At 43.9% G+C, this 13,918-nt stretch overlaps 5 protein-coding genes across 10 annotated transcripts in view; 3 read left to right on the top strand and 2 right to left on the bottom strand.

Annotated features, from left to right (window-relative positions):
• Nucleotides 1-152: 152 nt before the first annotated feature.
• Nucleotides 153-870, bottom strand: Obp58c (Odorant-binding protein 58c). Its single transcript, XM_064688130.1, has 3 exons — nucleotides 829-870; nucleotides 427-775; nucleotides 153-361 (listed from the first exon to the last, which is right to left on the bottom strand). Exons 1-3 carry the CDS (start codon nucleotides 868-870, stop codon nucleotides 153-155), a joined length of 600 nt encoding a protein of 199 aa, XP_064544200.1.
• A 302-nt stretch (nucleotides 871-1,172) lies between these two features.
• Nucleotides 1,173-2,013, top strand: Obp58d (Odorant-binding protein 58d). The gene is made up of 4 exons (XM_064688129.1): nucleotides 1,173-1,301; nucleotides 1,362-1,490; nucleotides 1,558-1,714; nucleotides 1,772-2,013. The coding sequence occupies exons 1-4, from the start codon at nucleotides 1,173-1,175 to the stop codon at nucleotides 2,011-2,013; spliced, it is 657 nt and encodes a 218-aa protein (XP_064544199.1).
• Nucleotides 2,014-2,041: 28 nt separating this feature from the next.
• On the top strand, nucleotides 2,042-7,299 carry LOC135432173 (cilia- and flagella-associated protein 61). Of its 2 annotated transcripts, XM_064687700.1 has the most exons (15): nucleotides 2,049-2,399; nucleotides 2,468-2,782; nucleotides 2,846-3,148; nucleotides 3,206-3,313; nucleotides 3,709-3,839; nucleotides 3,908-4,188; nucleotides 4,250-4,332; nucleotides 4,393-4,867; nucleotides 4,936-5,222; nucleotides 5,281-5,517; nucleotides 5,568-6,154; nucleotides 6,208-6,371; nucleotides 6,438-6,695; nucleotides 6,765-6,974; nucleotides 7,036-7,299. In XM_064687700.1, the coding sequence occupies exons 1-15, from the start codon at nucleotides 2,125-2,127 to the stop codon at nucleotides 7,198-7,200; spliced, it is 3,879 nt and encodes a 1,292-aa protein (XP_064543770.1). In that variant the 5' UTR covers nucleotides 2,049-2,124; the 3' UTR covers nucleotides 7,201-7,299. The 2 variants fall into 2 exon arrangements, with proteins under 2 accessions (XP_064543771.1, XP_064543770.1); XM_064687701.1 differs by lacking the exons at nucleotides 5,281-5,517; nucleotides 5,568-6,154; nucleotides 6,208-6,371; ... (1 more) ...; nucleotides 6,765-6,974; nucleotides 7,036-7,299 and having other exon boundaries at nucleotides 2,042-2,399; nucleotides 4,393-4,862; nucleotides 4,936-5,165.
• On the top strand, nucleotides 7,253-12,310 carry LOC135432174 (cilia- and flagella-associated protein 61). Its single transcript, XM_064687702.1, has 13 exons — nucleotides 7,253-7,572; nucleotides 7,650-7,949; nucleotides 8,007-8,151; nucleotides 8,409-8,566; nucleotides 8,628-8,797; nucleotides 8,849-9,141; nucleotides 9,198-9,538; nucleotides 9,586-10,065; nucleotides 10,132-10,368; nucleotides 10,433-11,007; nucleotides 11,069-11,232; nucleotides 11,293-11,547; nucleotides 11,611-12,310. The coding sequence occupies exons 1-13, from the start codon at nucleotides 7,310-7,312 to the stop codon at nucleotides 11,977-11,979; spliced, it is 3,750 nt and encodes a 1,249-aa protein (XP_064543772.1). The 5' UTR covers nucleotides 7,253-7,309; the 3' UTR covers nucleotides 11,980-12,310.
• Nucleotides 12,311-12,914: 604 nt separating this feature from the next.
• jbug (filamin-type immunoglobulin domains fbug) overlaps nucleotides 12,915-13,918 on the bottom strand; it is a 30,510-nt gene continuing 29,506 nt past the window's right edge. For 3 of the 5 annotated variants that reach the window (XM_064687696.1, XM_064687695.1, XM_064687693.1), the window contains exons 16-17: nucleotides 13,694-13,873; nucleotides 12,915-13,628 (exon numbers count right to left, since the gene is read on the bottom strand). In XM_064687696.1, the coding sequence (XP_064543766.1) occupies nucleotides 13,497-13,628; nucleotides 13,694-13,873 (312 nt within the window). In that variant the 3' untranslated portion in view covers nucleotides 12,915-13,496. The remainder of the gene's footprint in view (nucleotides 13,629-13,693; nucleotides 13,874-13,918) is intronic. The other 2 variants (XM_064687697.1, XM_064687698.1) reach the window with 2 other exon arrangements.

Below are 13,918 nucleotides of genomic sequence, written 5' to 3'. Positions count from 1 at the left end.
AAACTGAAAACTCGAAAGAAAAGAATAAATAGACCATAGCTAAATAAAGTTAAGCGATGATAGATAGATAAGATGATCAATTAAACTTTTAGATCAGATGAGCTTTATATATGTTAGATATCTTCTTTATTGTTTCAAAATCATTCAACTCTTTACAAAGTGGCCAAGGAATCGCGACAGTTCTGACTAAAGGCCAATACGTTCTCGCACTCCGCGGACTTGGACCAGCGATCAGCGGGACAGTTATGGAAGAATTGTCGTATGACACAGGCCATAATCACGCTAGACTTGGGCGCGCAGAAATGTTGGGACATCTGCACGAATATATGATTGGACATGAACTTGGCCGTGTTCTCCTCAGCTGAAATGAGAGGACATTCGATGAGATTGCGTACAGAGATGGGATTCGCTATGGCTGCGACTCACTTTTGCCATGACAATGATCAAAGGCGCTTATCATTTCCTTGACATACTCCGGATCATCGCTGTACTTTTCGCTTAAGTACTTTTTCACTGCATCCATGTCCAGGTTGTCGTCCTTCATGATGTTCAGCTTTTCGAAGACGCACTTGGCGAAACAGGTGCCGGCAATGGCGCGGCCTGCAGTCAGATCCACAATAGCTTGCTCCTTCGGATTGGGCACCTTGAAGCCCGTCTCCTTGGCGCAGCTGGCAATGATATCATTGTGCCCGTCGGGATGCTTGCAGCACTGATGGATGTGATCCTCGTTTATGGTATCGGTCTTATCGCAGTCAATTTTGATTGCGCCGGCAAACTGTGTTTAAAATTAGTTGAGCATTAAAGTTTATAGTTTAGTCAGGAACTTACCCAGACGAGACAGACGAATGTTATGGAGACTTTTAGATACATTTTGGTGCTCAACTTGGTTCTTCACTAAATCCAAATATGTGGCCTTTATATAGATGCTAGTCCGGAACTTTACCGATTTCCGGCTATATGTATATTATTGCCTTAAATGAGGCTTCATCGTGATCTCATATCTTTGGACTAATAGATTTGTTTTTGTTGCGAGCCATTACACAAGTGGAGTAGCAACTTTTTCTACATTTAATTAAGCAAAACCAATTTAATTAAATGCGTAATTAAAGTACGAAATGTTATAAAGTGACGTGCAAAACTCAGCTCCATTTCATTTAACAAACAATTTAACAATGCGCAGTCGAGTATGCCTACTACTTGGCCTTCTGCTGGTCGGGCAGGTCCTGGCACAGGACTCCGAGGAGACGGCTGTGGAGGCGGGCTCAGTAGAGAGCTTAACTGAGGCACAGTGTGGCATGAAGGTGAGCAGCTGAGTCTTCTATAAGTACCCAAAAATAACTGATAGTTGACGGCAATGCCAGCGCAGTGGATGCTGCTCGGATCTGTATCTGGGCGATGAGGAAACGCTGATGAAATGCTTCTCCATACATTCCACTCGGCTGCCACCGGATGGCGATAAAGACATGGGCAAAACGCTCAAGTTTCTGTCGGTTGGTATTATATATATATACAGTTTGGATAAGTTGGGTGTTGGCCTAATCTCTGACCGATCTCTAGTGCTTCGTGGAGTGTCTGTATAAGCAGCGCAAGTATATCGGCAAAAGCGATACGATCAACATGAAGATGGTGAAGCTCGATGCGGAGACACTGTACGCAGATCGACCCAAAGAGCAGGCGTATCACATCAAAATGTTTGATTTCTGTCGCAAGGATGGTGGGAGCTTTAATTAATTGCCAGCTGGACGATATTAAATGTCATATTTTTGTCCAGCCATGACCGTCTACAACCTGCTAAAGACCAGTCCGGGTGCCAAGGCTATGCTGAAGAACGCATGTCGACCCTTTCTCCTGATGGTATACCTCTGCCAGTCGGACTATCACCAGAAGCACGAGTGCCCCTACTTTCGTTGGGAGGGCGACGAGAAGGCGGGCACCAAGCAACAGTGCCACGATGCGAGGGCCAAGTGCTATGCGATCGATGGGATTGCAGCACCCGAAGAGAGTAGCACCTAATGTGCCTTACTATTCAAAATTCAAACACACTGAATAATAAACAATAAATAAAAAACAAAAATACAATTACACATACATATACATATATACACATACAGAGCATTTATACAAATGTCGCAAGGGTACACAGTGCGCGGCGCTACCAAAGATGACCTGCAGAAGATATCGGCGCTGATCTATGAGCCGACTGTCAAATGGTTTGGCAACAAGCGTCCCAAATACGAAAAGAATGAGATCTTTAAAAAATACCAGACCCATCGCATGGCCGTCGAGCTTAACGATCCCATGGACAGCACCCTAATAGCCTATGCCGAGTTTCGTAATTATCCAGCGATTGGGCCAATGCCCAGCGACAGCTGGCTGGAATGGCTGCATGAGAAATATTGGTAAAAATTAAATATATGCCTGGCAGATATCTATGAATTGGCAGTGCTAACAAAGCCTGCTCCATCAGCATCCGAGTCACCATAAGCTGGCTGAACTCCATGTTCTTTAACTTTTGCGTCTATCGAAGGGAGCATCCGGAGGCGTTGCTCGCGCTGCTGCGTGAAGTCTTTTACCTAGAGAATCGCGTTTGGTATTTGATAACAGTTCGAACGCCCGTGCTGCGGGAGGATTTGTACTATGCCGAGAGCTTTGACGATCTGGAGAAGTATGCGACGGTCTATTATCCACGCGAGTTTAGCATTTCCTCCAATTCGAACACGCAGTCCTTATATGTTACGGAGCGGTTCAGAGTTCTGCCGAGTATCACATATCGCAAGGCTCTGTAAGTTCCTGACACAGTCTCGACTGTTGCCAAATCCTTCAACTCCTGCCAGTGCATCCTTAGCGCCGAAGATAACGACGACATCATCGAGATGCACGAACACGAACTGCCCGAGATGCGCGCCGAGCTGGGTGACTTTTATATTGCCGAAGAGCTACTGCGCTCGAATGAGGATGCCAAGAATTCGGTGATAATTGTGGCCGAGCTAGAGAATGAAAACAAGGAATCGCATACTGCGGGCTTCATCTGGCTAGACGCAATGGTGGACATACGCTTCTACGTGCAGAACTTTGAGATGGAAATGTTCGGCAATCTGGTCAAGTTCACAGCCAACAAGCCGTTTGCTTTCGAGCAAATAACTGTGTCGTGAGTGATCCTCGTGTATCTTTGCCAGCCAAAGGGCTTCAATTGGCCTCTACCCAGGTCCGTGGAGCGCAAAGCTGAGGCCAATCTATTCACAGCCGATGCCATGGACGACCTCAACGAAACGACCATAATTGGCGGCGTGCAGCGCAATGATAGTGGCATCAGGTTGGATACTTCATTTTCCCTTTTCCCAGCTCTGAACACCTTAGCTTAACATACCCTGTCACCGTTGGGTATAATGAATCGAACGAGTTCGAATGTTTGTAAAAAGCTGTCCATCCTTGTGCCTGTCTGATTGTTTAGGTTTTAGATATGTTGATTCAATTCGCCGATATCGATATATATGCAACATTAGCTTCGGTTTTGGGGCATACTTCGCAGTTATTACACCTAAGTAGTTCACATTTGGTATGTTGATTGCCGTAAGGCATAAAGTTCTTATGCACATATGAAGTTTCATCTTAATTTTCCAAACTCGGAATAAGCTCGTTTAGAGCTGGGTACAGGGTAGCTGCTAGTCGGGCAACCTCGACTCGAGCATACTCACTTCTCTTTTATAGTGTGGCCAGTCTGAGCAAGCTAAAGGTGAGCTCGATTCAAGGCATTATCGTAGATACGAACGTTTCGACCAGTCAGGATAAGTTCTATATGCGTGAAGGTCTATATATGAAGTTTGTGTATATATTCGAGAGTAAGTCTTAGGTCCTAGAAAAAAAGCTTCATGTCTAATGCGTGCTGCCTATGTGTGTATGTCTCTAGAGCTAGTCACGACTGGTTACTATATCAATGAGCAAAACAAGTATATAATTCTTCATTATAATACGGATCTCAAGAAGCGAGAGGAGGATGGCGTGCAATCTGCCTCCAATGTTTTCGAGTTGAAGTACATCTGTGTGCGCAAGGACTTTCCTCTGGCCCGTTTGTTTAGCTGCCTGAATGCGATGTACGCAGCCTTTCCGGACCGCGACTATTGCATAATGACCATACCCAAGAGCGCCAACTCTCTGCGAAGTCACGTGGAGGCGCTTAAATATTTTATGGCAAGTCACAAAAACCCACAATGAAAATCCATGATTTGTAGTTTTTGCCCCTTTTACACAGCCCGTGGCGATGCGTCCCAGCAGAGTGGCCAACTTGATGGATATCTATATCACGCACCGAAGCGCCATTTTCGGAGAAATTAGGTATGTGACGCCCAAATGTACTCATGCCTATCTCTAGATTACCCATAACGACCTGCCCAGCCTTTCTCGCTTGGAAAGCGGAGACTTTGAAACGGTAGTGCAATTGGCCAAGGGCGGCCAAATGGACTCAGAACTGAGAGAGCTGTCGCCGGACAGCAGCTTCTCGTATTACTCCAAGGTGAATGCGTTCGTCAACATTGACAATGAGGTGCAGGTCATACAGCAGATCATGAACGACGTGCTGGAAAATGAGAATAGCGATTACGATGTGTTCACCATACGCTGTGGCGATTCCACCAAGGCGGCCATGCATAATACGGCCATTGGGTTTGTGATCTTGCGCAAGTATCTGCAGCATCACGAATTGCATCATCACTATCATCTGCCCAAAAACGACCAGCATCTGGATAATGAACGTGCCGAGATTATATCCCTGCGATTGCATCCACTCTTCAGCAATTGCTGCGATGTGATACTTCGAAATCTGGCAGCGAAGACCAGATATTTTGATTTCTATTTCATATATGCACGTAATGTAGGCCTTTACTATATACCGTACATATATATTTCTTTATTTTATGTACACTCGATTTGTTGTCGCAGAAATTTTTATTCTCCAACGATTTGAAGACGATGATGATGCCCATCGAGCCCACGCCCATGAAGAAGTTTTTCTTCACAGCTATTGATAAAAAGCTTCAATGGAATCGCAGAAACGTGTTTACGGGTCTGCCCGAGTTCGATTACTATCGTGATCATTTGGTAGTCTTTCGCCACAGGCTGAATCCCTCGCAATGGTATGGGAAGGCCAGCAGATTGGTCATCATTGGATTTACGGCTAGCACCAAGGCGTTCTTGCGTCAGCTGGTCTTTCAGTGGAATACCAAGGAGTAAGTGCATTCGCCCAATTTCTGGATCCCATTGTCTAATCGCTAAAATCTGCTGCAGCCACGAGAACTCGGATACCTATAACTGTCTCCCACGCTTGCAGGTTACGGTTATTGCAGCTCCCGGTCTCGTGGAGGCAGAATATGATTGTATGTTCGATTGTCCCTACTGCTCGCCGGGAGGACACTGCTATTTAAGCTATCGAAACTATTCCTGTTATGTGCGCGATGTCGTGGTGCGCATGGATCTGCGCCTTTGGGTCCAATTTCTGCCCGGGCATGTGAATTACATTAACAGGTAAGTCTTACAGATTAATGAACACTTCCAAATCCCTCTGATTGTCACAGGGAAAAGAAGTTTGTGAAGATTAATAAGACCTGCGAGATATACTACGATACCCTGCTGCTAATGAACTATTTGAGCTTCAGACTAAAAGTTGACGAACACACAGACGAACATCCCGGACGTATACCCTCTAATTTCATTGAGCTCAACAGCCGCCTTGACAAGTTTCTGCTCTTCTATAAGCTGCGTGTGCTTATAGAGGAGCACAAGCGCGATTATTTAATACTTATATATGGTTCCAATTTGTATACTTATGAGTGCATCGCCTTCCTGATATCCCATGGTGTCGCGCCGGAGCGAATCATCCTTGTCTTGCCTCATAAAAAGATGGGCTCTGAGGAGGAGCAGAAACTTATCAGTCCCTTCGTCGATGAGAATCTACAGTACGTTATCGATGACATGTTGGACGATCTCGATGTACAAATACATAGGGATCTCACCTTTTCACATTGGGTACAACATGGCACAGCGAACTTCATACTTGAGGTTGTCTTTAATCGCTTGAAAGGAAGGAGATCAGGAGTTACATTCGATTGCGATATATTCATATCATTCCAGGAGGGTTGCATGGACTCCAACACCAAGGAATGTAAGTTAACTAATGTCAAGCCTAACTGCGTTTTCAGCTTATTTTTAACACAGGGCTGAAAGCATCGGACATTAAGCTGCGTGACAGACGTATTTTGGTTAATAAGAACTTTCAGACAAACGATCCGGACATTTATGCCGTGGGCAAGTTCATAGAAATATATGAGTCCATAAATCATCAGTACCAGTATACAAATGAGAAGGAAACAGCTATGAAGGTTGGGTGCTGCGGAATGAGATTTGCCTTTATCTTACGCTCCTTACAATCTCCCAATCTCTTATAGTTAATGCAAATACTGGAGCTGCGAAAATACGACACGCCTCTTGACTATAAATACTCGCAGCCCACATTCTTTAAGGCCCTTCTGCCACTTGGCTACTTCATCACCAAGGTGACCATGCCTCGCCGCTATCTGGCCAGCTTTGTCCTCGGCTGTGCCAAATGCTCACTGAGCACCTACCATACAACCAACAATACCTTTTGCCGCATTGGACTCACCCCGAAGATGATTGTGGACGAGATAGTTGTTGTCACCAAACTGGTGAGCTCAAGTGTGGAGTCTCCTCTATAGCCACAGCATGTTTCATATAATTTTCGTTTTCGTTTGTAGAGTGCGCCTTTGGATTATCTGGAGCATTTCTGTGGCAAGCACGAGCAGATGTTGAATAATTTGAAAGCACGTTATAAGGCAGGCAGCATAAAGTGCTTCTTGCAGTTCCTTCAAGAGCCCTGGACAGAGCTGTTAATGCACGATGATTTCGATGACTTTCAGGCCGAGAATCATAAAATACTGAGGCCCATGTTACAAACTTTGGAAAGGGTAGACCTTGACCTTAGACGCACGCATATGGCATCTAAAAACTTTACTTTCTCTTTAACAGAACACCGACAATAATCTACTAGAGGTCAATCAACAGCTATTGGAACAGAATCTATTGGACTTTGTACGACAACGCCGGGGGGACTTTCATCACGATTTCGTACTGCCTGAAGACTACTTACACGTGGACAACTTTAGAGACCTTCGCTCGGGTCATGGAAATTAATCCAAATTTTCAATGTTCAAATAACTTGTAAACTGAGTAGTTGCATGGAAAACAATTCATTACTTATCAACATACAAATAAAAACAATAATTACTCACATATACTAAAAATGGAGTATGAGATACGCACGGCTAGCAAAAACGATATTGATCAGCTTGAGTCGCTCTTCTCCTCGAAATTGGCGGAATACTTTGGCGAGAAGCGAAAGCCGCCCTTAAGCCAGCTATTCCAAGAATATCAAACCCATCGCCTGGTCGTCTGCCAGCCAAAGGGTCCTAGGGCTTTATTGGCCTATAGCGAGTTTTGCATATATCCAAATATACCGGTGCTCTCCAACGACTGCTGGCCACAGTGGCTAAAATGTCGTTTTTGGTAAGAGAAATTCGAATAGGCTATTACGAGCCTATAAGACCTATAAAATTTAAAATCCTGCGTGTTGTGCCTTATAGCGTGGATCTGCCCATTACGCTGATGAATACAATATTTTTTAATTTTTACATACACATGTCGGAACATGCAAATATTTTGAATCAACTCATAATGGAGGTATTTTATCGCGAGCATAAAGTATCTTTTTTGGTTGTGACTAGGCCCCCAAACTATTCACCCAAGGAGTTTGAGCAGCTGGAAAAGATTGGCAAGATATATTACCCCATTGCCTTTGATATGTTCTCATGCAGGAATCTGCCGACAATTATTGTAGTATCGCGCAGCAAATTTATGCCATCCGTAGCTTTTCGTAAAGCCCTGTAAGTAGCTCTACCACAATACTACAGATTAATGCAAAGTCGTCTATAACTGTGCAGACCTGAGGACAATGATGATGTTATTGACATGATTGACGTCTATGAGCCGGAAAGGCGCGAAGAGCATGGAGATTTCTTTATAGCCGAGTTGCTTCTGGGCACAGCAGGCAGCGATATGGAAAAGAATAAAGTTATTGTTACAGAGGTACAAAGTAAATCCGAACTTTCTATTTTTAGAATGGTTGATTGATGGACTGATAATAGTTTCCTGGCTAATTCCGCTAACAAGGCTGGATTACTAAGGAAAAGCTATTGATCTCCGCCTTTTGGTATGTTCGTCCGAACAGTATAAAGATTCTGCTAAGCCATAAGTCTCGCCGATTGAAGAACATTCACCTACATTGGCGGAAAATGAATGGAATATTTAAAGCACTTTCACTTTAATTACCTTATATTATTTAGGAAAGCGGTTCCACAACGGGTGGCAGCACGGGTATGATGTGGCTCACGGAGGAGGTGGACATCGAGGAGTTGATTAGGAACTTTGATCTGGAGAGCTTGGGCAACCTGGTGACGTGTACGCCCGATGTTCCACACGCCTCTGTGCAATTCGACGTCTTGTAAGTAGGATAATTATAGTTGATCAGAATAAGTTGCTTATGGTAATGGCTGACCACGCAGCACGGCAGAGCAGCGACAATATTTTAATCTCAAGAAAAATATGAGTTACTTTAAGCGCCGCAGTGTTTCGCTGAGAAAAGATAGTCAACGCAGTGTCTACTCCGAATATGATCCCAAGGAACTGGTTGCACATGAGAGCCTTTTCACTAAATTCAAATACATAACCGATGGTAGGTTAGAGTCCTTAATGGACCTTCTTGTAAGCTTCTTGTAAATTGCAGAGCTAAGCAATAGCAGCAACTATTTGGACAAAGTATCGAAAACTCTGAACATATCATTTGATATGCCGGCGCGCAAGAGCATGACCAAGAATAGGAAATACTGCCTGAACAATGCCTCCCGGGCGTTTGTGCTGAAGAACTTCATATTGCACCCGAGTCTCAGACTGGAGTATACCTTTTATTACCTCTGCGCGATGTTCAGCGCATATCCGGATCGCGATTACTGCGTGGTGCCCTTGGCACCTGGTGCCAAGAATTCCGTCAGCCTCTGGGCATTACTGAAGTTCTTTATAGTGAGTAGTTTCGAATAGTTTTGGGCTTAACAAGCGCTTGAGTCGCACTTTGATAGCGCGTGCAACATCGCCCCAGCTCCGAAATGTCCGACGAGGTCTTTGTGGCACATCGCTGTTCCATAAACACAGAGCTCAGTATCTACCACCTGGTTAAGGATGATGTCGAGGATGTCATCAAGCTGCTGAGTGTCACCAACCAAAGTAAATTGAGCGACGACAGTCTAAAGAGTGGCCGTGAATCGCATATCCAAGAGACGATCAGCCATCAGATCAAAATCATTAAACAGATTAGCTCCGATGTGCTGTATAACCCGATGTCCGAGTTTAGCTTCTGGATTATACGTTGCGGTCACACGAGCAGAGAGAATACCACGGCTGTTGGTTTTGCAATATTACGGTAAGTGGGCGTGGTCAGTGGCATACATTTAACGTTCCGTCTCGCAGTCCGTTCTCGAATTACGAAGCGGTGTATAAGCAATTCGTGCTGCCCCACGATGAAGACTACATGACCTTTGATCGTTGCGAGCTTGTGATGCTGCGTCTGCATCCCTACTTTCACATGTGGTCGGATGAGGTGCTGCGCACCGTGGCCATCAGATCGGGCTATCGGGAAATCTTCTACTTTCAGGAAATCATCGGCGAGCCCTTACCCAATGATTTGGCCCAAAAAATGATGCCCGTGGAGCCGCGTCGCTTGCGTAGAAACTGGTTCATAGACACCCAAAGCGAGCATTGTTACAGGCGTTCGTCGACACAGGTGGATCTGTCGAAGATAAACTGCGTCATGGATCAGTTCTATCTGTTTCGACATAATCTTTTTCCCTCCAAATTCATGGGCAATCAAAATCCTATAGTTATCGTCGGCTTCTCGGACATATGCAAGGCTTTTCTGCGTCTCATGGTTTTCGGCTGGAATACGCCCGAGTAGGAGCTGAAATTTATTTTTTTTTTTACCTATTTTTGGATTACTCTAAAATGACCTTCCCTTAGCTACAAGTACGTGAATGTGAACAATTGCCTGCCCATTGTGGACATAACAGTTATTGTCAAAAATGGCGAGATTGAGGCGGAGTATGATCCCAATGTCGCGTGCCAATACTGTTACCGCAAGGAGGAATGCTATTTGAGCAATAAGAACAGTTCTCCTTTCGTAATGGATACCACACAACGGCTGGATATGCGCAACTGGATCAACTTTGTGTCTGGAAAGGTGACGTATATTGATCGGTGGGTGTTCGAGTAACTGTACTTGGTTTGGGTTTATTTCTTACGTATACGCACCGTTTTGCAGTGCTGAAAAGTTCATTCGTCTGGATAACAACTGCAAGGTCTTCTATGACAAGCTGCTGCTGCTGTGTGATACGAAGTTTGGATTGCCTACGCTGGGAAGGATTGATGAGTCCAATCATGCCTATCCATACAACTATGCGCACATCAATGGACGCCTAGACAAGATTATGCTATATCACAAGCTCGAGGAGCTTAACGATTGCGTGATGATCAAAAAAAAGGTTATCATCTATGGCTACACCTTGGCTCTATACGAGTGCATTGACTTCCTGCTGAAGCACAACTGTCGGCCCGAGAATATTGTGTATGTTCAGCCGCATAAGGTAATGGAGCCTGAGTATTTAAATAATCCCACAAATGACCGGAATCTGGACAATATACTGGTGCAAATGGTTTCTGATCTGGGCATTAAAGTCTACGAATCTGCCAATTTTGTGAGCTTTTCGTTTTATGCAAACGCGTCCTTTATTGATAGGGTCTACTTCAAGCTAGTGCCCAGCGGAAATCCTATGTCCTTGTCGTGTAGTTTATTCATCAATTTCATGGAGAACTTTATGCCCATGTCCATCGAACAAAGTGGGTTTCTTGAAGATTGGGAATATTTACTAAATGCTTAAAAGTATTTTTATGCTTTCAGTGCTTATCAAAAGCGATATTCATATGAGGAATCGCAAGATACTTGTCGATGAGGACTATTGCACAAATGATCCGCATATTTATGCGGCTGGCAAACATGTCACATTTGGCTTGGATTCATTCTATCAGTATATCTATACCAGCGAACGCGAGATGGCTCAAAAGGTGAGTGAGATCTGGCCTCTGTATGCTTCATCCCGCAATTCGAAACATTTCCTCTTCCAGTTGATAGACATACTGCAGCTGAGCCAGGAGCCGTACACCAAGGAGCGCAAGTTTAGCAAGCCATGTTTATTTCACTGTCTACTGCCCCTGGGTCATATGGTCATCAAGATAACTGTGCCCAAGCGCTTCTTACTGGGCAAGCTCACAAATGAGTATAGCCATATCATGACTAGCTACTGCAGCTCAGGTGATTTCTTTCGCGTACGCTTGAATCCGAATCTGCTTGTTGAGGAAATAGTGTGCGTTACTCGTAAGGTAGGCTAAATATATCTACATATATGCCATGAGATTCCTATGTAATTTTATATCCCTGCTCAGCTATATAAGCCCCTCTATTTTTTGGAGTACTTTTGCGGAAAGCATGAGACGCTGCTCAATAATATGAATAGTCGCTGGAAAATGGGTCTGATCAAGAATTTCGTTAGCTTCTTTGAGGCGCCCTGGACAGAATATCTAATGCACGATCGTTTCGATGACATGCAGACCAAAAACCATGACACGCTCATCGCGCTGCTGCAGCACATGCACTGCGGCGTCAAGGGCATGAATATTGGCGATACCGATTTCGGTGACGCATGCAAAAATTTTCTGGAAGCTAATCTACTCAAATTTCTGCGCAAATATCGTAAGGAGTTTATCAACGAATTTGCCCTGCCCGAGGATTGGGAGGTAGAGGAACAGGCCTAGCCATGCGCTACATTTCATAAGGTTTTCTAATAGGTTTCCGGGTTTTCTAAAGGTTTTTTTAAAGGTTTACATATCATCTGTATTCGTATCGAATATCCATAAGCTTGTGTTATATACGTGCTATGTATTAGGCTGAACCAAATGCTTTTTAACTTATATTTATGTTGCACAAGAAGAATTTATTTTAAATGGAATATACAAGAAAAGGACGAAGATCCTTAAAAAGCCTTGTAACAAGGACATTTTTCTAAAAAATATATCAACTTCTCGGCTGTATCCTTCACTATGATCTTGACGAATTAAACATGCGGGTAGCTTTAGAAATATGAAAGATTTTGTCCAATACTTGCTTGATTTCCATTTTCTTGTAGGCCTACCATTAAAGCTTGACCTTGCGATCTTTTCAAGATCTGATTTAATTTATCAAATATATAGCCATTTTATCAAATGTCGTAATTTTAAAATCTTTCATAAACACCACTAACACTGCAAAATTAAGGTTCTTAATTATGACCGAATTGGACAAAAGGGATCAGTCCTAAAATACAAAATGATGATTGCAATTCTATATAGATGGAATTTGCTGAGTTAAAAACGCCAACTCTATCGATGATCTGCACCTGTTCACGAAAAGATTGCAAAAGCGAAATAATTAATTATTTATATATAGTTTAGAGCCAAATCTGTCACGCCCTTTGCGAACATATAATCGAAACCTATACGACGCATACGTACCGCAAACCAAATTGATCGAATGCTTGCAAAATTGTCCTGGTATTTAGCTTGTGTATATAAAAGTATGTAATTCTTAGAAGACCATTTTAAGCTAAATTACTAATCGATAAAGTTAATGTGATCCTAGCGCAATTTATCCCTCGAAAATCTTTAAGGTTTGCTAAGCAATTTTCGTTAATTCAAATCTCAAGAAGTAAGCAGCACGAACCAGTGATTGCATCTTTTGAGGGGCGCACAAAAGTATGCTATGATTTTCGCATATACGAATTTCTGCGGTTTCTGGATTTTCTTTAGTATGTGTGTAAGTGAATATTTTTAATGTCGTGTGTTTGTATTGAATACGTTGTTAAACATTTGGATCAAATTGTTTCGCAATAATAACATTGTATTACATAGGTATTAGGTCTACAACAGAACAGAAGAACAGAAAGCTATTTATCGTAGCGCAGAAGCCTTTTGTGGCCCGAAGAGCTGAGCCTGGCGGGCCCCGACTTCACCTTGACTTATCGTAGTCGATTCGTTTCGTTCGGTTTTAAAACTTAACTAGTACTCGTAACATATGTATATATATATATATAATGGTTGACCTTAACGATCTGCGATTGTAGCTACATGTGCGTGCTCGTGTATGTACCCCAAAAATACACTATAAATATTTGTGCCATCCGCTAGAGTGGCACACAGGCGGCACGACGCGTCTGCTGCGTGGCAGCTGCAGGCTGATAGCGAATGGGCGGACTCAGTCCACTGGGGAAGACGATGATGGGATGGTTGATCTGGCCTCATATGCCCTGCAAGTACCTTCGTAACTCCTCCTCAGTGTCAAAGATCATGACGGGGAACGGCGAGCCGGGCACAAATTCACCAGCCCACTTGACCTCGACGCGATAGTCACCCGGCTCCGTTGGATCGTACTAGGAATCGCATAGAACAAGCCAAATTAATCACACTCTTCAAGCGTACAAAGCCGCCTGCTTACCTTGCACAGAATGGTGCGATCCTTTTGGCTCTCGCGCTGCATTTCCACGCGGAAGGCGCCCTTGGGTCCGCGCACGCGCACCGTCAGCTGCCCGGCGCCAGCGCCACGTGTGTCGCATATGAAGCGCGATTGAAAGGTGGCCAGCACGCCATGCTCGATGCCGGGTCCATAAACGCGAACCTGTTTCGTTAAAGAGACATATAGGTAACGGATTGTGGATAAAAG

This window comes from Drosophila montana, unplaced genomic scaffold (assembly GCF_035044405.1).
Source record: "Drosophila montana isolate Dmon_TW-CO22-7 unplaced genomic scaffold, ASM3504440v1 contig_3200_1, whole genome shotgun sequence".
In the NCBI taxonomy this organism is placed as follows: Eukaryota; Metazoa; Arthropoda; class Insecta; order Diptera; family Drosophilidae; genus Drosophila; species Drosophila montana.
The sequence above is the reverse complement of the archived record's forward strand: the minus strand, read 5'-3'. Positions and strand labels throughout refer to the sequence as shown.

Coding starts and splice junctions, on each gene's coding strand:
- LOC135432174 (XM_064687702.1), top strand. CDS start 7,310: ATGGAGTATGAGATACGCACGGCTAGCAAAAACGATATTGATCAGCTT. Junction 7,950..8,006: donor GTAGCTTTTCGTAAAGCCCT/GTAAGTAGCTCT, acceptor ATAACTGTGCAG/ACCTGAGGACAATGATGATG. Junction 9,539..9,585: donor GTTGGTTTTGCAATATTACG/GTAAGTGGGCGT, acceptor TCCGTCTCGCAG/TCCGTTCTCGAATTACGAAG.
- LOC135432173 (XM_064687700.1), top strand. CDS start 2,125: ATGTCGCAAGGGTACACAGTGCGCGGCGCTACCAAAGATGACCTGCAG. Junction 3,314..3,708: donor CGCAATGATAGTGGCATCAG/GTTGGATACTTC, acceptor TCTCTTTTATAG/TGTGGCCAGTCTGAGCAAGC. Junction 5,223..5,280: donor TTTCAGTGGAATACCAAGGA/GTAAGTGCATTC, acceptor AATCTGCTGCAG/CCACGAGAACTCGGATACCT.
- Obp58c (XM_064688130.1), bottom strand. CDS start 870: ATGTATCTAAAAGTCTCCATAACATTCGTCTGTCTCGTCTGG. Junction 776..828: donor CATTCGTCTGTCTCGTCTGG/GTAAGTTCCTGA, acceptor TTTTAAACACAG/TTTGCCGGCGCAATCAAAAT. Junction 362..426: donor TGATCATTGTCATGGCAAAA/GTGAGTCGCAGC, acceptor CTCTCATTTCAG/CTGAGGAGAACACGGCCAAG.
- Obp58d (XM_064688129.1), top strand. CDS start 1,173: ATGCGCAGTCGAGTATGCCTACTACTTGGCCTTCTGCTGGTCGGGCAG. Junction 1,302..1,361: donor AGGCACAGTGTGGCATGAAG/GTGAGCAGCTGA, acceptor CGGCAATGCCAG/CGCAGTGGATGCTGCTCGGA. Junction 1,715..1,771: donor TGATTTCTGTCGCAAGGATG/GTGGGAGCTTTA, acceptor ATTTTTGTCCAG/CCATGACCGTCTACAACCTG.